Here is a 15,312-nt window from a genome sequence, read left to right on the forward strand (position 1 = left end):
TCAGGGGGAAAACAATGATTTGAACCCCAGCTGATGTTGTCAGTTTGGCCAGCTGATCATTGCAGTGAGTAATCAGCCTGCTGTATATGAAAATAGATGCTAACACACGCCTAGCTTGGCTAACTGCTAATCACCTACCTTTCCTTATGATGATTGTTTATCACTGCTTTAATGATTCTGATAGTAAAAATACACCCTAAGTGTCAGGAATCAAGCGAGCCCCTATCAGAAAGCACCTGGTGACAGTGGGAATGAAAAACTCCTTTTTAACAGGAACAAACCTCTAGTAGAACCAGGCTCAGGGAGGGGCGGGGCCATCTGCCATGATGGGTTGGAAATCTGAGACAGAAGAAGAAGAGCAAGAAAATGAACCATCATGAAAGGACAGGACCCGCACAGCATGCAGAAGAAGTGGCTTATGTTTAGAAGTCGCACCAATGGCTAGCAAAGCTGCACTGAAAGAAAGCACATGCATTAATCATGGCAGCACATAAGGCAAGACCCCAGGTGCAGGCTGTGCAAAGATGCCCCTGAGACCATCCAGCACATAACAGCAGGGTGCAAGATGCTGGCAGGCAGGACACACGTGGAACGCCATAACCAAGTGGCCTGAAGCTGCAGGTTTTGTCACTCTCCATCCAAAATTCACTGAATCAGCAGCAAAAGAAGGTCCAAGCTACGCTTGACGTTTGATAAACATGAATTGACTCTGACTTTGGCTGTTTTACTTCCACCAGGATAAAATCACACTTCATGCACTCTCTCTCAGTGTACTTCAAGAACAGTTTCTCATCTCAAATCTCTGTTTTCTGCATTTTTCGCTTGCTTGTTGTGCATCAGTCTACCGTTGTTTACAGCGCTGTCATGTTTTGTTTTGTTATTTCAAAAATGACCTCCAAGAAGAAACGTTTTAAAATGATGCCAAATCACAAACTGCTTAGCTGTGTCTGTAATCAGACCTCTGTACCTTTGCTCTGCTTCACTTCAGCAGCATCAGGTAAAGTGACAGAGAGAATCATATGTTGATTCATGGTTTTCTTCCGTTTTTGATCTGCTGCTGAATATTTTCAAGGCAGTTTCTTTGTTTATTATTTACTGTGTTTCTGTGTGCTTGCGTGTTCCTCTTTGTTTTCTGTCACAATGTATTTTATTGATATCCCAGTTTGTGTTCTTCTACGGCATCTATGACTCACAGGCAAATATGACAGCAGGTGGTGCGTGATGTAATACGGGCCACATATAAGTGTGTTCTCTGTCTGCTGACTCTACCTGAGGACAAAGCAAAATTTGGAAACGCGAAACATTGCAAACTGGACCCCCGCTGGGTTTTGAGGTGTTTCAAGATGTCTAAATATGCACACTGAAAATGTTTACCGGGCTTTAGAGAGTGCAGGAGCTAAGTTATTGTCTTTAGGATAATTCTCTGATCACTGAAGATTTTATTACCAGGTTTTATTCATACTAACTAAACATTCAGTTGGATAAGCACAACACAATCGTTGTGTACTTCTATGACTGGTAGGTAGAGTATGTCATCACCAAGGTCCAAGCTCCCGCTTCTTCTGTATGGGATCCTCCTGTGCAGCGCCTCTGCTCCGCTTCCAGTTATCAGCCGGACGAGACAAACGGTACGAAGCGCCGGATCACTGGTTTCACCCAGCAGCAACATCTGGGACAAGAGGGAAGTGACAGCGAAAGACGGAGAATACCTGCTGGGCATAAAGAGACTGAGAAGGCTTTACTGTAACGTGGGCATTGGTTTCCACATTCAGGTCTTACCCAATGGGAAGATCACGGGCGTGCACAATGAAAACAGATACAGTAAGTAATTTTTCCTTTCCCTGATTCATCACCTTTATCATTTGTTGCTATGATAAGAACAAATATAAAGACACAACTATCTCAAAGTTTGGTCAAGTGATTTCTGCGTGGATTGAGGAGACTGCTTGTTGCATGCAAACATACTGTACATTATTATATTCTTCTGTTTTGTATCTCTACATCAAAAGATAAGAAATCATGCAGTTGCATTATGTTAATAAATAGCTTTAAAAAAAAAGAATTCCTGCTGACACTCAGAAAAATAAAGTCAGGTTTGCAATAAACTTGAAAACGATGGCCAGCAGGGGGCGGGTTTTCTGCAAAAAGTCTAATTATGTTGTCTGTAAGAAAATCATTGGAATCACTGACACGTGTTATTTAATAAATGTTTGTAAATTATTCTCCAATAATGAGGAAATTGTTTGTCAGTCTGTCAGTCAGATCAGCACATCGGCTGAAGAAATATGACACGAACCCAGAAGTCGACGTGATTTCATGTTCAAATGTTCCCAGAACACTTTAGAGCGACTGAGTTGGAGTTCAGGAGGCAGAGCGACACATGCGAAAGTGTCCTTTAACAAAATACTGAACCCCAAAATGAATCTGTGTATGTGTGTGAATAATACATTAATGCCTGTGTTAATGCGTGCAGTGAAAAGCACTTTAAGCTTTCAGTTAAAGTAGAAAAGTTCTTTATAAGCACCAGTTTGTTCACTGGCCTCCAGATGTTGCCTCCCAGAACAGAGCAGAACCTTTAACCCAGTCTCCACTTATATCATCCCCACAGCCCCATTTATAAACCAGGCTTATAATTAGTTTTGAATTCAAATATGATCTTTGCAGTAAACTGTGTGTAAATAGATATTTATAAAACGTATCTGATCTCAAAAGCAACGTGATCTTCCTGCCAGGTTGACGCTGCTGTTTGGAACACAGTTACAGGTTGAATGAATGAATTATCATAAAAAATGGTTGGAATTATGGGGCACAGACTCAGTAATGACTGCACTAATGTGTTTGTGCATTATAAGCTTTCTCATCTGACCACCTTTTTAGGCTCAGAGGTTTTGTGTTTGTTGTTTGTCTGATTGATGTGAGGAGTTCTTCTGGTGACGACACACAGAATCCAAAAGAAGGAAAACACAGCAGGATACTTCAGGTGAATCATACGAGAAAATAAATGATCTAAAACTTGCAGCAACATGGAAAAATACAAACTACACAGGAGAGAAGATGAATGTACATGTCTATACGTATAGCAGTGACATTTAAACACATGCAGGAGATGGTGTTTATGACGTGTCTCCTTAGCCTTCATGATATGAGAGGTCAGTGCTACAGGCCTGCAGCCCCTGGATGCTTCTTCTAAGGCACTGGGACCAGCCACATCATTTTCCATAGCACTGGGAGTCTCTGGAGTTGCTATGGAGGCTGACGTTGTAGAGGTGATAGAGTACTCCACACACTTAGCTAACACAGGCCTTCAGCACAGATGCTGTTTATGTGAACAAACTGAAATCAGATAATCAAACCAAAATAACAAAGTGCATATTTGTTTTTGTGTCGTGGAAATGGAGAAATATTTTATAAGAATGAGCCTTTTGTCACGGCGGGGTGCGCTGGTGTGAGGAAAGAGGTAGACCCAGATGCAGACAGGGTGGAGACAAAGCGTAGTTTCAAAAATAAAGCGAGCCTTTATTGGCTGATTGCAGAAGAAAAACAAGGAACTAGGGAAACTAAGGAGGCTATGAACGCTGTTAACAAAAAGGCTGTGACACTCAGTGAAAAGCTGTGACAAACTATGAACACTGAGTAAACTAGAAAACACAGAGAAACAATGGAGTAAACCTATGAAAACTGTGGTGAGGTTAACAGACGATCTGACACCGACTGAGCAGAAACACATGGATTAAGTACACATCACAAATCATCAGGGGAAGCAGAATCACACGGGGAAAACAGCTGACAACAACTAACATAATGACAGGACAGGGGCCGTGAAGCTAAATACAATAAACAAAAAACACAAGGATCCTTCAAAATAAAACAGGAAACATAACGAGACCCAGACATGACTCGAACTGGACAAACAAAGAAAACTTGGACATGAAACATGACAGAAACACAGAAAACTTCACACAGGGATGAGACAAATGGGAGCTTGATAAATCATGAATTAAAACTGTAACCCAGGCATGACAGAATGTAACCAGATAAACTGAAATGAAACTAGACTGAGAGGAATAAGAGAAACACCAAGAACTCAGAATACTGGCTCACATGACCCAGGACCGTGACTCCTAGTGTAAGTGTGTCTGCTTTAACGCCATTGTTCATATATGTCACAAACACAAACTTTCAAAAGAAGGCCCGTGTCGACCCATCAGGGTGGAGAACATGCCGGGCTCCAACCCTAAAACAGAAAGATTGTATTAAAGTATGTTCGTTGTTTTCTATGTTGTTGTTATGGGTTTTTCAGGTTTCATTATATGACATGAACCATTTCACTAAGAAACATAAACATACAGGAGCTGTGCTAATCTTCTGCAGATATGCAGCAAGTGTTGACTTTACTAAGCAACTTGTCCTTTTCATGTTTCACTCCAGCCCTGCTAGAAATTTCTCCAGTGGAGAGAGGAGTGGTGACTCTCTATGGGGTGAGAAGCGGTCTCTTCGTTGCTATGAATGACAAAGGGAAACTCTATGGCTCGGTAAGAACCTTTAACTGCTGCCGTTGTTGCACACGGGGGCTTGTGATGCATGCCGTGAGTTGGTCCAAAGCATTACACCCACATGTTCATGCTGTAACCCTCCACCAGCCACTGTTCACTGACATTTGTAATAAATGTAATAAGTGGAAATGTTTTTGAAACGAGCGGCATCATGCTAAATGCTACAGTCTTCATGTTATCTATTAAGCCTTAAATGGGCATAAATAGTTTAAGTTATGGTTTAACTGGCAGAATGAAATGACTGCTGGATGTGATGGTGGTCAGCTGTCCCACCGAGTGATAGAGCTAAAAATATGAAACTTGAAATGAGCAACTTCTAATGAGGTATACGTCCAGCCAACCCACTCCAGGACTATGAATGAGACAATCTACACTTACTTGTAATTACACACACACACACACACACACACACACACACACACACACACACGCACACACGCACACATACACACACACACACACACGCACACATACACACACACATACACACACACACACACACACACACGCGCACACACGCACACATACACACACACACACACACACACACACACACACACACGCACACATACACACACACACACACACACACACACACACACACACGCACACATACACACACACACACACACACACACACACACACACACACACACGCACACACACACACACACACACGCGCACACATACATCTGCATTTGTATTTGTTGGTTTTGAGGGAAAGTACATTAAAACAAATGATACAAACTGTGATTTACTGAAGTTTGTAGAACGCATCTCCAAAAGTTGATTCTGTTCATCTGGACGTAGCGTTTTGTGGGAGAAACGTTTCGTCATCATCAGGTGACGTCTTCAGTCTCAGCTGACTGCAGGTTTCAATCTTATAAACAGGACATTTGCATAATGACTGAAACCACTGAAGGAACAATGGGCTGGGAGGTCAGTTCCTTTATCTTAATTATGCAAATTCTCATGACCACTGATCAACAACCACTGATCAATGGCCACGAGTCCCATTCACAGAGTTGGGGAATGGCTGCAATCACAGCATGTAAGATGGTGACAGATGTACCCTTAGGCCCCTCCTCCATTCAGAGATGGTCTTTCCCTTTTCACGTAAATGGCCTCCTTGACTCCGCCCTCAAACCAGCGTTCCTCCCTGTCCAGGATGTTACATCCTCAACATTGAAAGAGTCCACTGGCCTGTAGGTGTAGATAGACTGCAGAGTCCTGGCCTGACGAGGCGGCTCTGCTGTGTTGTAGCCAGAGGTTGTTTGGTTTCCCTGCTGTATGAATCCTGGCAATCCTCCTGCACTTAACAGCGTACACTATGTTACTCGGTTTGTGTCGGGGACCCGATCCTTGGGGGGGACCAGTTTTTGGCGCAGCGTGTTTTGGGGCTTAAAAGCCACAGAGATGTAGTGTTTATTACAAATGCGTCTCAGCTGCTCCGATACTCCTGACACGTACGGGATCACTGCAGGTTTTCTCTTGTCCTTCTCTCCTGGATCAGCTGGAGCTTTCTTCAGGAGCCTTCCCAGCTCTGACAAAAGTCCAGCTGGGATAACCACATTTACTCAGGTACATCAGGTAAATAAGGGTACATCTGTCACCATCTTCCCTAATGCTGTGACTGCAGCCATTCCCCAACTCTCTGTGAATGGGACTCATGGACATTGATCAGTGACCTTTGATCAGTGGTCATGAGAATTCGCATAATTAAGATAAAGGACCTGACCTCCCAGCCCATTGTTCCTTCAGTGGTTTCAGTCATTATGCAAATGTCCTGTTTATAAGATTGAAACCTGCAGTCAGCTGAGACTGAAGACGTCACCGGGATGATGATGAAACATTTCTCCCACAAAACGCTACGTCCAGATGAACAGAACCAACTTTTGGAGATGCGTTCTACAAACTTCTTGAGCATCAAGACATTTGTAGAATGCAGTTTGTGTTAAATTGTGCTGAACGTAATGCTGAAACAAAGCGTGTCTTATTTGTGCCTAATGTGGTTGTGATAGTTGCTCTTAGGCTTATTCATTTATCTGCAATATCAAATTCAGTTAAATCTAAAATCTTTAAATTAAGACAGTAGTTTTATTCAAATTTATAAGAAGTAAAGGAGTAATTAGCTAAACATAAGCTAGACACACCTAATCACCAGCTGTCGTCCTATATGTACACATTTATACAGATACAGACCTGCATGCACAACTAAAGATTGCTTTAAACAGTCGTGTCTTAATGTGCATACGACTGAACTTCCAAAACAAACCGAGCACAGGAAAACAATACTCCAAAAAGCTGCTTCAGTCAATAAATAAGCTGTGAGGCTGATATCAGAAATAAACGTGCTCTAGCTGCTCACACACTGTGCAGAAGCAGAAACCTGACACATGCCGGAGGACAGAAACAGGCACCGTGGGGTGCAGCTGATCTGGAAACACACAGCAGTTCACAGGGACATGTTTCTGCTCGGTGTGTGGGGAACATGCAGAAATATATTTGCTTTATGTGTCTAACAGATGTTTCTGTTTTTGTTCGATGCTGAAGGCGTGCATGTAGACATTGTGACATCAGATCACAACAAGCGTTCTAATCATCAGTGTTCGTGCCACTGAGGGCAGCTGGAACTATAACCCAGCGTTTGCACTAACTGACAGTGTTTTACACTGTTTGGATGAATTCAGTTGCATTGGAGGGTTTTCCAGCAGGAGCATCTCAGCTGGATTCCAGTCTGGACTTTGACTGCACCACTCGAAAACCTTTTTTTACTTACATATCAATGTACTTGTTTTTATGTATTGGAGCCTTTCAGATGTGGACTTGATGTGTGTCAGATTATTGTCATTCTGCAGAAACGCTGCCCTGAACTGATGGGGGATATTGTCCATGTTTCTGGCAGAAAACAGAATTTGTGACTCCATCGATAAGCAAGTCCTCCTGGTCCTGAAGGAGCAGAGAAGCTGTATGGTGCTCTTATTACAAAAGAGTGGAAAACAATTCATTTTAGATTTATGCAAACCTACCAAAAAGTTAAACTTTTGTTTCATCAGTCTTCAGAATATTTTTTGAACGGCTTGGAAATAATCGGGCATAATAACTCGTGTGGACCTGAGGAACGTGACGTCTGCAGCTCTTTGAAGCTTGTTCTAAGTACTTTAGTGACTCCTAAATACACTATGGAGTGATTCTGATTCTGACTTTGGCTCTTCTTCCTAAGTGTGTGTGGTGATGCGGTGACACATCCAAACTTGTATTATGTACAGATGTTTGAGCTGATGATCTTGGAATGATCTTGATGATGCTCTCCCCAACTCGTGTAAATCTACGTCTTAGATCGTCACGAGTTCCTTGGGACCGATCCATCGAGAAACTACCAGTTGTACTCAGTCGTGATCACTAACGAGATGTAAATAGGCTTTGGCCTTGTCAAATTAAAAGACACTGTAGAAACTTTAGCACCACTTATTAAGTGCTGACATGTAAAATCTTTCGTGTTTCTAACGTTTCACCTTCCTCTTCCTCTCAGGGACACTACAACGATGAATGCAAGTTCAAGGAGAATATCCTGGCCAACAACTACAACGCCTATGAGTCAGCTGCGTACCCTGGCATGTACATCGGCCTCAGTAAAATGGGCAAAAGCAAAAGAGGCAACCGGGTCACACCCAAAATGACCATGACACACTTCCTTCCCAGAATATGAATTATGATGTGAAAACGCTCAACAGTGTAGACTGAAGTGAAGGGCTCCAACTTACATTTTGTGTTGTCCATTCTACAGTGAACGATGCTGCGAACTAAGACGCAGTTTAAAAAGCAGAGTAAACGCCGTGAGATTAACCAGACTGTGAACTCAAATACACTAAACTAATCACCTGAATTTACCTCAAAACTACCAGATATAGTGACAAGTCATGAAGTTCATCCTAATGAATAAATTCAATTGTTTTAACCCCTTTTTTTAAATATGTTCATGTATAATGAATATCAATCGGAGTTTTTGAGGTGGAGGACTAAGTCATGGCGGTCGTGAATCACTCTGTGAAAAGCATCACTGACATTAAAAGTTTGAACAGTTTGGTGCAACTGAAAATTCCCCAGTTTGTGCTCATAAAACATCAAACATCAAACCAAAACTGAGCTCTTCTCCTTTGGAAACTCCACCATACCAGTTACTACATACTACACCACACAACGTACTGCATGCATACTACACCACACAACGTACTGCATGCATACTACACCACACAACGTACTGCATGCATACTACACCACACAACGTACTGCATGCATACTACACCACACAACGTACTGCATGCATACTACACCACACAACGTACTGCATGCATACTACACCACACAACGTACTGCATGCATACTACACCACACAACGTACTGCATGCATACTACACCAGTGGTTCCTCCCAGCCTGGATGTGTGTGGAAGAGACGGAAACCACAACAAAACGTTGCTGATTGTTAGCACGGCCAACTGTCTGATGTTTGCACTTAAGTAGTGTTTTAGTTGTTTTGAACACTATTATAACACGCTACTGCTAAATATTGGCTGTATATTGATTGTAATGTAAACTGTAACTGGGTTAAACTGGCGCACGCCCCTTGAAATGTATTTATTCTACATATTGTAAAGTGTTAGATTTATGACACATGGTTTATCTTATTATTCATAGAGTTCTAAGCTTTGTGTGAATAAATGCGCATCTCATTTTTAAATATGTTTATGGTCTCATTATAAATATTTAATTAGTCAAACCTGATCAATCATCTGCAGTAGAGAAGCTCGATTGAAACCACTTGAATAAAAGCCGTGCCGAGCTGGTTGGAATTTGAAAACCGAAGCACTAAGAGCACGAGAGGATTGTGTGTTCGATTGTGTGGAAAGTGAAGGCTTCAGCTCGGGATTCCAACAGGTCAATACTGCACGAGTAGGAAAGCACACTGGTGGCAGCAGCAGCAACATGCTGATGATGTTTACCTGCTGCAAGAGTGACGAGGAATGTGAGAAGGAGACATGCAGCTGGTTCATGTACGGCTGCATGAGAAAAACTATCAGGCAGAAAAGATTTATTCTATTTCAAAATGCAAAACTTTCCTTCCAGGCTGGTCTGACAGGTTGGTAGGCACCAAAGCAGGAACCAGTAAGAGGGATTAGTGGACGTGTGTTTGACTGACCTGGCATAATGGCTGATAAACACCTAAGTAGGATTTGGGACATATTAGGCCTGAGCATGATCGCCTTCCCTCGCTGACCTGTGCTTGAACTCCATTTAAAAGTCCTCAGCTCCTTTTTAAAAAGGACTCTTGCAGGCAGAGTTTGGGGCCAACCTGCTATGTTATGGTGAGCTGCTCCAAATCATGGGTGGGACAAAAACTGGAGGCTAGTGCAGCTGACAGAAGCTGAGAGCAGTAACCCATCCCTGTTCATGCACAGCACTGGAGTTTCTTCTCTCTTTGACATGACTGCACATGCCCCAAGACCCTACAATATGTGAAAGAAACCAAAAGAATCACACAGCCTGCAGTGAACAAGCACCCGGTGACCCCGGGGTGTGTAAAACTCCCTTTGACAGGAAGAAACCTTCAACAGAATCAAGCTCAGGGAGGCGTGAGGATAAAGAGCAGAGAGCATATAATAGTGCACTACCTGGTGACTAGCTATGGTTATGGTTATAATACTATGAGCACATTAGCAGAGCAAAGATGCAGGATGAGCATTAATGTTTTATCGCCTCAATAAAACTGTGAGGCAGAGACAAATGCAGTCATACTGCAGGGAAAAGATGCTGACGATGGGCCAAACTTCACTCGAGAGCACGTCCGTGATCGTCCATCCACAGCAGGTTAATCATATAATATACCATACAAATCCTAAACTGAGGCGTCATCCACACATTCAAATCTTAGTTGCATCAGAGTCTTTCTTTTCTGGACCATTTAAATATTTGGTGTCTGTTCAAACTGTGGGCTCATGAGCTTAGAGGTACAATGCACATTAACAAAGAGGCCTGCAATAATCAAAGATTATTTGTAGGAGCTTGTTTCTATTAAATAAAAAGACACAAAACATTTCAGCACGTCCAATGAATGGAGTAGGAGTTTGGACCCACACGGTGGCAGCAGTGTAAAGGACAGAGTTTACTTTGGTATCCTGACGGAAAGCTGCTGATGGATTTATCACACGGTCAAACTGATTTGATTTAATCTTCAAACTGATGGACAGTGTCAGAGCTAAATGCACTGAGTGATCTGGAACAAACATACAGTACAAAGCTCTGACATGCAGCAGTCACATTGCAAACTAGCTCAGGGTGCCAAAGGAAACTCATTAATTGGCAGGTTGAACCGTTTTTTGTAACATTTGTTTCTTGCAGCACAAAGTTTCTGTGGCAGTGAGCAACGAGCCACTTGAGGGAATTTTGTGTTATTTCCAACTCGCTGACCAGACTTTATTTATCATTTAAACCCTAAGTACACCTTTAAAACTGTGAATAATTGAATGATGAACTCAAAAAGATAAGAACATGAGAATCAGAACCAACAACTGCACGTGTTAAACTGTGGCCTCCTGAATCCTCCAGGATTCATTCAAACTTTATTTTACTCCAAAATGAAGTCCATCCATCCATCCATCCATCTTCATCCGCTTTGTCCGGGGCCGGGTCGCGGGGGCAGCAGCCTAAGCAAAGAGGCCCAGACCTCCCTCTCCCCAGCCACCTCCTCCAGCTTGTCCGGGGGAATACCAAGACGTTCCCAGGCCAGCCGAGAGATATAATCTCTCCAGCGTGTCCTGGGTCTGCCCCGGGGCCTCCTCCCGGTGGGACATGCCTGGAACACCTCACCCAGGAGGCGCCCAGGGGGCATCCTTGTCAGATGCCCGAACCACCTCAGCTGGCTCCTTTCGATGTGGAGCAGCAGCTGCTCTACTCTGAGCCCCTCCCGGATGGCCGAACTTCTCACCCTATCTCTAAGGGAGAGGCCAGCCACCCTTCGGAGGAAGCTCATTTCTGCCGCTTGTATCCGCGATCTCGTTCTTTCGGTCACTACCCACAGCTCGTGGCCATAGGTGAGGGTAGGGACGTAGATCGACCGGTAAATTGAGAGCTTCGCTTTTACACTCAGCTCCCTCTTCACCACGACGGACCGGTGCAGCGTCCGCATTACTGCAGCTGCAGCCCCAATCCGTCTGTCGATCTCCGGCTCCCTTCTCCCATCACTCGCGAACAAGACCCCGAGATACTTGAACTCCTCCACTTGGGGCAGGAACTCATCCCCGACCCGGAGTGGGCACTCCACCCTTTTCCGGCTGAGAACCATGGCCTCAGATTTGGAGGTGCTGATCCTCATTCCCGCTGCTTCACACTCGGCTGCGAACCGTTCCAGTGCGAGCTGGAGGCCATCACCCGATGAAGCCAACAGAACCACATCATCTGCAAAAATCAGAGATGAGATTCTGAGGCCACCAAAGCGAAAGCCCTCCGCCACTTGGCTGCGCCTAGAAATCCTGTCCATAAAAATTATGAACAGAACCGGAGACAAAGGGCAGCCCTGGCGAAGCCCATCACCCACCGGGAACGAGTCCGACTTATTGCCGGCAATGCAAACCAAGCTCTTGCAACGGTTGTATAGGGATCGAATGGCCCGTAGCAATGGGCCAGACACCCCATATTCCCGCAACACCTCCCACAGGACACCCCGAGGGACACGGTCGAATGCCTTCTCCAAGTCCACAAAACACATGTAGACTGGTTGGGCAAACTCCCATGCACCCTCAAGTATCCTGGAGAGGATAAAGAGCTGGTCCAGTGTTCCATGACCAGGACGAAAACCGCATTGTTCCTCCTGTATCCGAGGTTCGACTAACGGACGAACTCTCCTTTCCAGCACCCTGGCATAGACTTTCCCAGGGAGGCTGAGGAGTGTGATCCCCCTGTAGTTGGAACACACCCTCCGGTCCCCCTTCTTAAAGATGGGGACCACCACCCCGGTCTGCCAGTCCACAGGTACTGCCCCTGATCTCCACGCAACATTGCAGAGGCGTGTCAACCAGGACAGCCCTACAACGTCCAGAGCCTTCAGGAACTCGGGGCGGACCTCATCAACACCAGGGGCTCTGCCACCAAGGAGTTGTTTAACTGCCTCAGTGACCTCGCCCCCGGAAATTGGCGGGTCATTCCCCTCATCCCCAGACTCTGCTTCCTCCTCGGAAGACGTGTCAGTGGGATTAAGGAGGTCCTCGAAGTATTCCTTCCACCGCCTGACAATTTTCTCAGTCGACGTCAGCAGCGCTCCGCCAGCACTATACACAGTGCAGGTAGAGCACCGCTTTCCCCTCCTGAGACGCCTGACGGTTTGCCAGAATCTCTTCGAGGCAGTCCGAAAGTCTTTTTCCATGGCCTCTCCGAACTCCTCCCACACCCGAGTTTTTGCTTCAGCCACTGCCCGAGCCGCATTCCGCTTGGCCTGTCGATACCTGTCGGCTGCCTCCGGAGTCCCACAGGCTAACCAAGCCCGATAGGACTCCTTCTTCAGCCTGGTGGCTCCCTTCACCTCTGGTGTCCACCATTTGGTTCGGGGATTACCACCACGGCAGGCACCAACCACCTTGCGGCCGCAGCTCAATGCAGCAGCTTCGGCAATGGAGACGCTGAACATGGTCCATTCGGACTCAATGTCCCCAGTCTCCCTCGGAATGCTGTCGAAGCTCTGCCGGAGGTGTGCATTGAAGATCTCGCGGACTGGGGCCTCTGCTAGACGTTCCCAGCACACCCTCACTACGCGTTTAGGTGCACCAGGTCTGTCCAGCGTCCTCCCCTGCCACCTGATCCAACTCACCACCAGGTGGTGATCAGTTGACAGCTCAGCCCCTCTCTTTACCCGAGTGTCCAGAACATATGGTCGCAGGTCTGCTGATACGATTACAAAATCGATCATCGACCTACGGCCTAGAGCGTCCTGGTGCCACGTGCACTTATGGACACTCTTATGTTCGAACAGGGTGTTCGTTATGGCCAAACTGTGGTTAGCACAGAAGTCCAATAACAAAGCACCGCTCGGGTTCAGATCAGGGAGGCCGTTCCTCCCAATCACGCCCCTCCAGGTCTCGCTGTCGTTACCCACGTGAGCATTGAAGTCTCCCAGCAGGACAACAGAGTCTCCAGGTGGAGCACCCCACCAAACTTCTATTGGTTTATTGTCTGTGTCAGGACTTTGGTTTATCTTCCTTTTACCTTCAGCTCATTAGTGGCTCAGTGCAAAATGTGGCTACCAGGATATAGAAGCGCATAGGTGTTTGAAACTTTGCTGCCATTTTTAGACATGATGTTTGACAACCTTGTGCTCCAACTCACATGTTGTAGAAGAAACTTCATGACTGTTCTCTGATTTTTCCTCTTAATAAGTCCATTACACTTATTTTCCTTCTCTTTTAAATTTCTGTGGAAGAGAGCCAGAGATTAATAACAAGTGTGATTGAGTGCAGAGAGGTCTATTAGCACATAGTGAGTGAAGAAGAAACACCCAGTGCATCATGGGAATCCCCGGCAGCCTACGTCTATTGCAGCATAACTAAGGGAGGATTCAGGGTCACCTGGTCCAGCCCTAACTATATGCTTTAGCAAAAAGGAAAGTTTGAAGCCTAATCTTGAAAGTAGAGATAGTGTCTGTCTCCTGAATCCAAACTGGAAGCTGGTTCCACAGAAGAGGGGCCTGAAAACTGAAGGCTCTGCCTCCCATTCTACTTTTAAATACTCTAGGAACAACAAGTAGGCCTGCAGAGCGAGAGCGAAGTGCTCTAATAGGGTGATATGGTACTACAAGGTCATTAAGATAAGATGGGGCCTGATTATTTAAGACCTTGTATGTGAGGAGCAGGATTTTGAATTCTGGATTTAACAGGAAGCCAAAACAGGAGAAATCTGCTCTCTCTTTCTAGTCCCTGTCAGGACTCTGGCTGCAGCATTTTGGATTAGCTGAAGGCTTTTCAGGGAGTTTTTAGGACATCCTGATAATAATGAATCACAGTCGTCCAGCCTGGAAGTAATAAATGCATGAACTAGTTTGTTAGTCATATCATTAGTGACGGACTAAATGTGTGTGTTTAATACTGGAACAACATTCAAAAAGTGAGGGCCGGCTTGACTGCAGTGAAACAGACTCTGTGCCTGTTTCTATAACCCGACAGTATCTGTTTGAGGCCACAGGAGGGTTTGTCTTGGCACAGATTGTTATTAAATCTGATATCATGACGATCACTTTGAGCATTCATTATGTCTTCCTGCACAAAATAGCCACACTAACTGAATATTATAAATCCTGTCTTGGAGAAAAACCACAAGAAAAACCCCCAAAGTGGTGCAGCATTCTGCTAGCACTACACCTCTGGTTGTGTTATAGGCACACAAAGTTTTTCTTTGTAACATTACTATTTGAATACTGTGTAAATGTTTTGAACCACCTTGATTTCTTTAAATGGTATGATCTTTCTTCAGCAAGTCGATGAACTAGCTTTGATGGCAAGCTTTCCTTTAGCTTCAGAGGATGAGAGAAGAAGAGGCAGCTGTGCAGCAAAGACAGAAAAACTCCAGCTTCGTGTCTTTTTCATTGTAGCTGAAGTCCGGGACAAACTGCTCCTTTTCACCTCAATAAGAAACGCGTAATATTTTCTCTGAATACAAGACGATTCCATTTTTTCCTGAATCCTTTATCATCTGTAACTGAAAATAGTTGTGGGTGAT

The 15,312-nt window shown here is 44.7% G+C and overlaps 1 protein-coding gene across 1 annotated transcript; it reads left to right on the top strand.

Moving 5' to 3' along the window:
- Positions 1-1,529: 1,529 nt before the first annotated feature.
- Positions 1,530-8,262, top strand: LOC146637991 (fibroblast growth factor 4-like). Its single transcript, XM_085365333.1, has 3 exons — positions 1,530-1,821; positions 4,429-4,532; positions 8,086-8,262. The coding sequence occupies exons 1-3, from the start codon at positions 1,530-1,532 to the stop codon at positions 8,260-8,262; spliced, it is 573 nt and encodes a 190-aa protein (XP_085221459.1).
- The last annotated feature ends 7,050 nt before the right edge of the window (positions 8,263-15,312 follow it).

This window comes from Diplotaxodon limnothrissa, linkage group LG2 (assembly GCF_057381915.1).
Source record: "Diplotaxodon limnothrissa isolate DT_005_m linkage group LG2, D_limnothrissa_male_GT1.1, whole genome shotgun sequence".
NCBI classification, from domain to species: domain Eukaryota; kingdom Metazoa; phylum Chordata; class Actinopteri; order Cichliformes; family Cichlidae; genus Diplotaxodon; species Diplotaxodon limnothrissa.

What these genes read in the sequence shown, in the direction of transcription:
- LOC146637991 (XM_085365333.1), top strand. Translation starts at nt 1,530, where the DNA reads ATGTCATCACCAAGGTCCAAGCTCCCGCTTCTTCTGTATGGGATCCTC. An exon ending in GCACAATGAAAACAGATACA is followed by an intron (nt 1,822 to 4,428) that starts GTAAGTAATTTT and finishes GTTTCACTCCAG; the next exon opens with CCCTGCTAGAAATTTCTCCA. An exon ending in AAGGGAAACTCTATGGCTCG is followed by an intron (nt 4,533 to 8,085) that starts GTAAGAACCTTT and finishes TCTTCCTCTCAG; the next exon opens with GGACACTACAACGATGAATG.